The sequence below is a fragment of the Poecilia reticulata genome, linkage group LG11, assembly GCF_000633615.1.
Source record: "Poecilia reticulata strain Guanapo linkage group LG11, Guppy_female_1.0+MT, whole genome shotgun sequence".
NCBI lineage: Eukaryota > Metazoa > Chordata > Actinopteri > Cyprinodontiformes > Poeciliidae > Poecilia > Poecilia reticulata.
The window spans coordinates 14,227,610-14,237,937 of NC_024341.1; the positions used below are offsets into that span (position 1 = coordinate 14,227,610).

General features: G+C 37.9%; 2 protein-coding genes across 2 annotated transcripts; one reads left to right on the forward strand and one right to left on the reverse strand.

The window, feature by feature from the left end:
* The first annotated feature begins 1,053 nt into the window (after positions 1–1,053).
* On the forward strand, positions 1,054–2,287 carry chrac1 (chromatin accessibility complex subunit 1). The gene is made up of 3 exons (XM_008422014.1): positions 1,054–1,306; positions 1,453–1,579; positions 1,921–2,287. The coding sequence occupies exons 1-3, from the start codon at positions 1,154–1,156 to the stop codon at positions 1,998–2,000; spliced, it is 360 nt and encodes a 119-aa protein (XP_008420236.1). The 5' UTR covers positions 1,054–1,153; the 3' UTR covers positions 2,001–2,287.
* A 1,622-nt stretch (positions 2,288–3,909) lies between these two features.
* LOC103472396 (uncharacterized) lies at positions 3,910–8,208 on the reverse strand. Its single transcript, XM_008422015.2, has 3 exons — positions 7,873–8,208; positions 6,828–7,370; positions 3,910–5,472 (listed from the first exon to the last, which is right to left on the reverse strand). Exons 2-3 carry the CDS (start codon positions 7,361–7,363, stop codon positions 5,331–5,333), a joined length of 678 nt encoding a protein of 225 aa, XP_008420237.1. The 5' UTR covers positions 7,364–7,370; positions 7,873–8,208; the 3' UTR covers positions 3,910–5,330.
* Positions 8,209–10,328: the final 2,120 nt, after the last annotated feature.

Sequence of the window (10,328 nt, forward strand, 5' to 3'; positions counted from 1 at the left end):
TGAGGTGGGGATACAGCGCCACCAACAGGCCTGAGACCATACATCAGTCTTAGTTTAACACAAAAAGTACAAATAAATAAATACATAAAAGTGGTATTATTTTTTTAGTAAGCATGAATAATCCAACCATCTCTTTCTCTAAAAATTATTTATTGGACACAATAAATAAATAAAAATTATTACCCAGCAAACAGTACCTTTTCCTGATAAGAACATCCCTTCTACTAACAACATTTTTATAATAATAATAATAATAATAATAATAATAATAATAATAATAATAATAATAATAATAATAATAATAATAATAATAATAACAATACATTTGATCTGCATAGTGTTTTTCTAAGTACTCAAAGATGCTTTACAACACAGATTTGTTGGAGTCTGCAAGAGGGGGCCATCAATGGATGAATTATTTGCTTAGACATATTTTTAACAAACCTAGTTGAAGCACAGATGAAATCAAATATGAACTCATAACATCAGTAACTATAAAACAATGCATTATTCCATGCATTTTCAGAAACTAAATTTCCAAATTCCTTGAATCTTAAACAACCTAAAATCTTACAAAAAAATAACTTTGGTGCTATTCTCACTGTCAATAAACAAATGTAAAGTTTTTATATCTATGGTCTGTGTTAAATTTAAATATTTATGGGAGGCCACTGATGTTTGTTTTGGGGCCAATGAGAAGCAACTTAATTTACTGTAGGTGATGTATACATTTATTGTTTTACAGAGAGTCTTGCATCAGGTAAGGCTCGTCAAGTAAGAGAAAATTTGTAGATGCACCAATCTAAAGATGAAAAATAACACATTCTTTTAGATATTAGTTCCTCACTACAGTAAAAAATTTACTTTTTCAGTCTGAGAAAAAAACATTTTTAACTAGCATGTAGTAGTAAAATATTTTTCTGCTAAGAACAACACGAGGACTTTTGATTTTACAGTCACAAAGTTATACGTTTGGATACTTGGCAAAGTTATACGTCACATTCAATAATAATTCAAACCTTCCAGTAGGTGGCGCTAATCCTTGGTAAAGACCGCCAAAGAAGAGGAAGACGACGAAGAAGAAACGAAATGCGTCACAATTCAAAACAGTCCTGCAAGCTAACAGTAGAGTGTGTTTATCCCATTTTAAAGAATGTCTCAAACTAATTCAGGAAAACACAGCCAAGCATCAGAAGCTAAAAAGGCAATCTCACTACCGATCTCCAGAGTGCGGTTGATCATGAAGAGCTCCCCGGATGTCTCCAGCATCAATCAGGACGCTCTCTTCCTCACCACCAAGGCTACTGTAAGCTGCTGTTACAAGATAAACTGAAGGTCTTATTAGCAGAGCTGGAATATCAGCGGTTTATTGTTTCGAATATGTTTGTTTTAGAGTTTTAATTGGAGATTTCTAATTGACTAACTCGGGCGTTGTTGTTGCTGCTGATAAAGGAGCTGTTTGTGCAGCATCTGGCTCTGACCTCCTTTAACAACCGCTCCCAGACGGAAGCTAACACCCTGAACTACAGCGACCTGGCTAAAACCGCAGAGGAGAGCGACACTTTCCACTTCCTCACAGGTGAGAAACCTGACTCGCCTGAAGCTATCAACCTTCGGATGCTCATATAATTGGTGTTCAAATAAGCTTGAAGGATGTTACTGATACTTCAAGGAAAACTGCAGATATAAAATGCCCTTTTTTGAAATATTCTACCATTGATTCATCGCAAGACATTTAAAATTACATAAATAAGAATATGGATTACATAATCTATATTTAAAGGGTTAAATGACTGTGTTTGTACATTAGTACATATATTTATTACTGAAATATATGAAGTAATGTTGAAGTTGGAGAAGCGGTTAATTTATGTCATGTAACTTTTCTCTTTCTCGCTCTCTTGTTCTTTTACTTAACAGATATTTTGCCAAAAAAGATCCTTGCTCAAGATTATCTAAAGTCTTTGGAACAAATGCAAGATGAAGACAGTGATTTCTGATAAAGAGAGAACTTCTTTTTCCAATGTGGACATTTTATCACATGCACTCTGCTGTCATTGGGAGGAAAAGTGAGGCGGCACATGGACTTCATTACTTTTCAGCTTACTCGCTTGATTCATGTAGAGATTTTAGGAAAAAAAAAAAGGTTTGAGAATGGGAAAGCAAACGCACCAAAAATATTAAATGACGTCCCTCGGATCAACTTTAACTGACGCAGTTCCAGGAGGATGTAGGTGATGAATAACTGCAACCAAATAAAATGTTTTAACACTGCTCCAAAGATGAAGGCTGTTAAATTAGTTTTTTTTTAAACCCCCATCACCTAGTGTTATGCAAAGGTTTCTACAAATCTTGAACTACTTCCCAAATTGCTATGTTGAAATCTTAAACGTCAAGGTGGCTTATTGGGATTTTATGCTAGAACAACAGAAAGAGGTGGATAATTGTGGAGGGCAAAGATGATGTGTTTTTCAAAGGGTTTTTCAATGTAATTTGAAAAGTGTGACATTTATTTGCATTCTGTCAACCCCTCCATGTAAATACTTTACAAAACAAACACTGACTGCATTTACAGCTGCAGATAAGACTATTGGCTTTACCTTTTGTAGAAGCTGAAACATTTGCCCATTTTTCTTCTTTATAAACAGCTCAAGCTCAGTCAGATTGGAGGGAGAGCATCTTTGAACATCAATGCATCTTAAAAGCAGCCTCCAGCAGGTTTTCTTCAGGGATTGCCCTGTAATTAGCTTCCGTTCATCTTCCCATCAACACAAACCAACTTTTCTGTGTCCACTGAAGAAGAGCATTCCCTCGGCATGATCCTGACAGCCCACGGTGGTATAGTTTTCGTCAAATTTATTGTTTTCACAAAATATGATGCAATAGAACTACCTGCACCGCTATAAGTTTTAGCTGATTATTAAAGTACCATGCACTCAGACTGCTGTGATGAATTTTGGCAAGCTTGTTTTTAATGCATCATAAAGTTTTAGAAGGCAAAAATAGAAAAGCAACTTTTTAAATAACTGACATTAAAATAAATGTATTCTCCCCGCCCCCTGCCAACTAGATAAAGTTCGCATTATCTAGAATCTATATTTGCTATGAGCCTAAAGCAGAAAAGACAGCAATACTTTCAACACTATTAGTTAATGCAATCTGGGCATGCTGCTCCAATGTTAGCTTGTGTCTCATATTTGGGGCCTGCCTATGCAATGCGTGGCAGGAACCTACTGTTCTACACCCAATAAGCGGTGTGTGTGCCCCTACAAAAGTGGCATCAAAGCGTTCAGCTTGATCCCGAGAAGAGAGCTATTATTTTTAGTGAGATTCTGAGTTAAAATGATGACATAAATTGAGAAAAACGACCAAAAAACGAGTCTGAGTGTCTCACAGAGTCAGGAATCTTTCGGAAACACACACACAGCACAGTGGTTTTCTGACTCCAAAACTATACTGCTCAAAAAAATAAAGGGAACACTTCAGTGTTCACTTAAATGTTAAAGTGTTCCCTTTATTTTTTTGAGCAGTGTATTTTAAACTCGCCCTCACGGGTACAAATACCGCCTTATTGGTCTCAAAGTCGGTCATGACATGGACACACACGAATGCTCCCGTAAAATGTTTTCAAAATTTTGCTAGGGCTTATGGTTTTTTGTCAGGGTCCTTGAGACCGACGCTGGGTGTCACACAAGTATAGAAACTCTGTGTCCAGCATATTGTGAATGAGAGAGCCAGCACAGGTGCAGATACTTAATTACCATAGCAACGTAGCCAGAGAGCTGCATGCTATTATGGTCTCTCTGTAGTCTCTGCTACTGATTAGTTTTCATCGGAGTGGGGAATATTTTGTCTTTTTGTTTTAGACACATTCCTCTATCTACTTTTTTATTTAAAAGATTAAATCAGTTAAGTAAGTTAGGGTTATTTGACAGAACAAACACATTTAAATAGTTTCCCCTTACACAAGTGCAGCATTAGAAACGTAAAAAAGACAAAACACTAACCAGGTTTTTCCATACAGAGCATTTCACTGCCCCCACCACAGGCATTAGCCTTTTCCCTAAAATAATTCTTATTTATTAGACATGTTTAGTATACTGAATGGGGCAAGTCAAATTAAGACAGCATGCTAGTGCATGCAGTAGCATACATGAAAACCTGCATGCTACTGGCACATATGCTAATATGAGCATTTTGGCTAATTTTAGCTTAAACAAAATTTTAACATACTGAATGGTGCAAGTCCATGTTGGTCAACATGCTTGTGACTTGCCCCATGGTCTTGAGTACATTGTAGCTTACTTTAGCATTGATGCTAACTTTTAGCATCAGAACGCTGGGTTCCAACTGATGGATACACTTTGGCAGGCCCCGTTTATATTTTACTAATACTATGCAGCCTTGAAGCTTGGGTGATGTGTTCAGTGTCTTCCCATACAAAAGGCATTTGGCATATGTGCAAAAAAGTAATATTTTGGTCTCAACGGACCAAAACAACATCTTATTCCATATACAGCGATTGTCACACCATGTATGGAATAAGTAAACACAACTTATTAGTGTTTCCTTTCAGCACTAGCATAATAAAAGTTATCCCATGTCAGCTGTGGATCTCTCATTCGGGTGAGGTCCTCTGTGTACATGATGCTGTTTGCTCTCTAATGTTTTCCCCAAATCTCAGAAGACTTGAGTGCAGTTTGCTGCAGATTGCATTTAGTAAAGGTGGCCAAATACAAATGCATGACACACTTTTCTAAGTTTTGTAAAAAAAAAAAAAAAGTATTAGAACTGACTGCAGATGAAGGACGGGTGTCTCAGTTAGCTTCACACATCTGATTACTGAAACTGGATGTTTTCAACATCTTTGAAAAAATGTACCTCTATTTGCCACCAAGAACTTTGAACATCTGTTAGTCTAACAATTCAATATATCTTAAACGTCTACACATCAGAATGCTTCCTTTTTATTTAGTAATGGATTTATTGTTTAGATTTTAGATTAAAATACATGTCAATGTTTTGCTGGGTAACCTTTATGTCTATATAAACAGACAAAAACTATAATCTCTCAAGTTTGACAAGTCTCTTATTCTTATGCAGAACTCAGTATATTAGAGTTTCACAAGGTGTTTTATACGACTGTAAAATGCCTGTACGGATCATTCGGAGTCGTAAACTGGAACAGCCACATGTGTTCAGGTTATGGGTTTGTACTTTTTTTCTGTTCTTTTGCTAACAATTTACATTTCCTTAGACATCGGAATTTATTACGCATGCACCATTTAAACTCTTGTACCAGAGGCTCTTGGAGGGGGCTTTGATTGTTATCATTGTCGAATGAGTTTGTTGAGTCGAAGGTGTATGTTGAGCAGAGTCTTCTCTAAAGTAGAAAAACGGCTCTCCAGGTTGTTTGCCAGGAGCTCTTTTCCTTCCATCGCCTCCTTTGTGTTGGTAAGATGCTCCCTTATGCTGTCAGGAAAAAAAAAAAGTTAAGATTAGACTTTTGTATTCCTAGGTTCATACAAATTCAAGAGATTTTATCTTTTCTCCATTCTCTGTTTATTTTTAGCCGGAGCTTCGTTTTATCCTGTCATTTGGAAAATGCGATGAAATGACTCATATTTTCCATATGTGATGCAGACCTTCTGAAAACCTTGTTAATTAAGGTCTAGCCTCGACATCTGGTTGTGGACCTGCTTTTGGGTCCGCAGCCTACTGGAATGTGTTCTTTGAATTGGTAAATGTTGCCATAATAGTCCTGTAGTCTCAGTCGTCGGATGAAGAAAGCTCAACCTGTTTCAGTTGTTAGGTTTCAGTGGGCAGGACGTAGAGAATGAGGGCAGATGAAAACGCATTACAAATTACCCAGCGTTGCTCATTTAGCAAGACCAGAGCTGGGAAATGTGATTCGTATGTGGAAAAACTTAACATGCACTTATTGCTCTGGGTTGAACAGATGTGTGCTACTAAAAGCCAGTATTTGATGAAAATGGTATCTTTTTGCATTACAGTGATTCTGAAAACAGAAAAAATAATATATTCCATGTTTTGGTAATATGAAGTTCATACCTAAGCCTAACTAAAGTGCTTTAGCATGGACTTCAGAGCTTCATAAAACAATTTAAGTTAAATTGAGTGGACTAGAGGATGGTACACACCATCACTATAGCCTGTGGACAACGTGGATAGCCTTCCTCGATTTTTCTCTGTTCTTAGTTATCTTGTTTAGTTAAAAATGTTGTTATAAAAAATAAACATCTTACAATGCATCTGCAAAGCATGCATTTGTGTCTTTGCACCAGGATATTCCAACATTTTACTTTTTTACTTCCTGGTCCAGAACCGCACAGCAACCTACGCAGGCAAGGGAAAAGCTTTAGTTGTTCAACCACAAGGTGGGAGGCATCAACTAACTCACTTCATTCTTTGGTTACCTAGCAACTCACTCACTTTCAGGTCACCTAGCAACGACTTGAGTAACGTGTAGCAGTTTTAAATTTTGCCACCATGCCTCATAATGCTTAAAAATAAAGAACAGTGTGCTGGAGTGAAAACTGGATAAAGCAGGAAAGGTCATATCACCACTTTGGCAGTATATTAGATGTATAAAACAAAAAGGCAATGATAAAAACTGATATGAAACTCTTGTATGGTGATGCATGTTTCAGTCATATTGTCTAGTCCTAAGTATAGTTTTAATCTTGTTTTACTTATAGGACACAGTATCCACAGTATATTCAAATGCATGCACCAAACTTAAAAAAACCCCAAAACAAATATTAAAAGTTGTATATCTCACAATCAAAAGATTTTCTGGTTCTCACCTAGTAAGAATGCCCTCCTCCTTCCCCTCTTTCCTCTTCTCCACCAGTGAGACAAACACATTCTCCATGGTTTGCATTATCTCCGTCGCCTCCTGGTGGTCTGACAGGACGCCCTGGACCTCCTCTCTGGCTTGGTGGCTGTAGGAAACTCCTGCTTCCTCCACCCCGCTCAGGTCAGACACCGCCTGCAGCGCGGCCCTGTTCTGCAGAACAAGCAGACGGGACCTGGCGAACTCCTCCGGTTCTGCTACAGTTTCCCAGCAGACCGGAGAGGAAGGTGGCAACCAGAAGCGCTGCGTGCAATTGAGTGGTTCTTTTGGGGTCTCCTTAAAAACAAAGGAGCTGTCAGCAGGGAAGTGGTTGAAGAGATGCAGCAGAGAAGATCCAGAACCCATTTCCCAATCCTCGAAGCCAGGTTCTCCTGACACTTGTTCCAGGACCACTTCTGGTCCTCCGTCCTCTGGTTGGGAGCAGACACCCAGCAGGAGGCAGCAGGAGAAGCAGAGCCAGGCCCTGCTGGCTGTCCACCAGAGCATCTCCAAACTGGATGAAAAAAAAACTAATTAAGCTGGTTTTAATATTTATGACGTTGTTTATGATTTTGAAGAAAATCTATTTAAAAGCTATTTAAATGTTAACTGCACGTGCTTTTCAGTTCACATTTCTACATTTAGAATCCATTCCTTTTACTGATCTTGCATATCAACAGAAAATGTTTTGGGTTTTATTAGCTATTAAACATTTTGCTATTTAATCGATTTACTAGAATAAAAAACAATATTCTGATTTATTGAGACACACCTGTAATATATCTACAAAACCTCGTTAGCAATTTCTCTCATGTTTTATTACTAGCTTGTCGTGTCACAATAGTTTTCCTTTAGTAGGTTAGTGATAGCCAGAAAAACGGTAGAGAAACTGATGAGGAAAAAGAAAAAAAACAAAAACGAAACCCTGTCCACTTCAAAACAACTCAAGCAAATAAAAACATATTTCAAGTACTACAAGAAGAGCTAACATTTGTATTGATCTTAAAAGATCTTACCTTGTAGGAAACAGCAGCGTGAGTGTGTTTGCAGCGGCGCTCCTTTGGAGCCTGAAGCTGTTGGAAAAAATGAGTCGACTTCAGCCTCTACTATACAGTCTGAAGGGCTTTCCATTGGCTCGATTACAGCAGTCTGGAGCCAAACGCTGTGGAGGAAATGATGAAAAAACGTACCTCAAATTAGAGGCTCTGTGATTTCTTGTTTACAGCTACAAAAGTCTGGAGGAAACGTGTGGCAAGTCTTTTTTTTTTTTTTGATACTCGTACTGATAATTGTTCATTTGTGTCTCTTATTTCTTTCTACATAAATTAGATCTTGTATTGAAGGCTAAACTATTTTATTTTTTGTCTTTTCTCTCTTTCTGACTGTTTTTCATTGGGTATGGGGGGGTTAGGGGGGAGTGATGGTCCTGGTATTTACTAGCCCGTTTTATACGAACCGTTTGGCCCAGTTTCAGAGGACGAGGAATCTGTTCACACCTACAGTTTTAGAAGGAAGTCAAACATTTTAAGACGGTAATAAGAATAAAAAATGTCCCGAAAAAGCTGAAAAACGTCATGAAGCAGTTTTACTTGAGCAGGGAATGATGATGTCCAGTATTTTACACTCTGACATAAGCAACGAGGAATGAGATACATTTTGGCAAAAACAACTAAGATTGTTGGAAACGTTTCAGGGTAACATAACAGGAAGCAGAAAACACTATCTTAGGTTGAATAGGAGCAGCTCTAGGCATGGCTTATCTACTTTAATCTGTCAAACCTGAGATGCACTGAATCATACAGCTTTTGTAGTTCTCCTGTAGCTAAAAGTAAAACATTGTCAGTTGAAAAAAAATAACTGCACTGGGTCTTAAGCAGACAAGGATGTCGAAGGATTACATTTCTGGCTCTCTGTCTCTGTGCGTGGCAGAAAAATAGCACAGCTCCAAACCCGAGCAAACGAAACACAAACCGCCTTAATAGTGTTTTCGTAAGTCAATCCAAACTTACCCTTCCTATTGAGCTTTCAGAAATGTAATGTGTTTCTAAACTTGTCGAGACTAAAACTATTTTCGACAATCACAGATGTTTGCTGGGTACCAGACAAACTCGATCTGGTAAAAGGATTCATGAAGCACAAGCTTCATTTCTTCTTCCTTGGATTTTTTTTTTTGTCACAGACATGCACAAAGTTATGCACAATAATTCAGAGGAAGGAGAAGAATTTACGCTTGTCAAAACAAAACCGAAACTCTTAAAAGTGTGGTGTGCTTTTATACGCTTTATTTTACTGTAAATACATACAGTGAGCTTTCACAGCATGATGTTGCCACTGTCATGTTTTACTTTATGGATGGTGTGTTCAGGGCTGTGTGTCTTGATACTTTTCCTCCACGGATTGACTGTGTTACATTTTGGTCTGACCAGAGCAGCGCCTTTTTCCCACTATGTGGCTTTTAGCAAACTTTAAATCAAACTTCTCATGGCTTTCTTTTTTGTTATTCTTCCAAAAAGGTACAGATGTGTACAGTGTGTTTCTAATAGTTGTCCTGTGATCAGATTCTATCACCTCAGATCTAGACATTTGCTCCATGGAGGTTATTATGGATTCTCTACGTGAATGTTAAAACTGCCCTCCCACGGATGGTAATTTAGAAAATTCACCCGTGAAGTCATCATATTTACTATGAGAGTGAAGGGAGCTGAACAGAAATGAAAAGAATAAAAAAACATGAGTCGTTTTCCTACAACTTCACAATCAGTCACTCCTCTCTGTGTTGAAGTATCACATAACTCAATAAAATACTTTAAACTGGCGGTCATAATGTAATAAAAAGTGGAAAAGTTCAACAAGTCGCGAAACTTTTTTTGAGGGCCTATAAATAAGAGTGCTTTAAAACGGGTATAAATATTTAAGGTCATTTGGTGTAACATTTAAAGTAAAGCCTCTTTTCTCTGGTTTATATGATCAAATTTTGCTCATTCAACCATCTGGACTGTTTTATTGCTCCCATTTCTGGCCGACCTCAGCTCAACGACTGAAGGATCAGATCCAAGAGAACATGGTAGATGTTTGCATCACATGACATATCCTGGTGGTTTATGGGACATTTAGTGACTCTCTCTGAGGTGTTGCTGGTCTGTGAAACATGGGCAGCTCATCATGTACTCCGGTTCCACTCTGTCGATTGCTCCACAAGCAAAACAAAAATTGAAACATACTGCATGTAACGGAAGAAAATATTTGCGACAACATCATCTTACGGGAATACGTTTCTTCATTAGGGACTGATCAGAGCTGATGGGAAGATAGAAGGAGCTAAAGAAAGGGAAAAGCCATCATGAAACCTGTTGGAGGTTGCATTAGACCTGTCCAAACTGACTGAGCTTGTATTATTTTGTAAAGAATGTGAGGAAATTCAACCTCTGGATGCTGGTAAAGAAACACCCCCAACAAGACACACGGCAGTGAT

Bases quoted from the DNA above. Each gene is read 5' to 3' on its own strand.
- chrac1 (XM_008422014.1), top strand. From the start codon at position 1,154: ATGTCTCAAACTAATTCAGGAAAACACAGCCAAGCATCAGAAGCTAAA. The intron at 1,307-1,452 runs GTAAGCTGCTGT...CTGCTGATAAAG, and splicing joins TCCTCACCACCAAGGCTACT to GAGCTGTTTGTGCAGCATCT. The intron at 1,580-1,920 runs GTGAGAAACCTG...TTTACTTAACAG, and splicing joins CACTTTCCACTTCCTCACAG to ATATTTTGCCAAAAAAGATC.
- LOC103472396 (XM_008422015.2), bottom strand. From the start codon at position 7,363: ATGCTCTGGTGGACAGCCAGCAGGGCCTGGCTCTGCTTCTCCTGCTGC. The intron at 5,473-6,827 runs GTGAGAACCAGA...TTTTCCTGACAG, and splicing joins GAGGAGGGCATTCTTACTAG to CATAAGGGAGCATCTTACCA.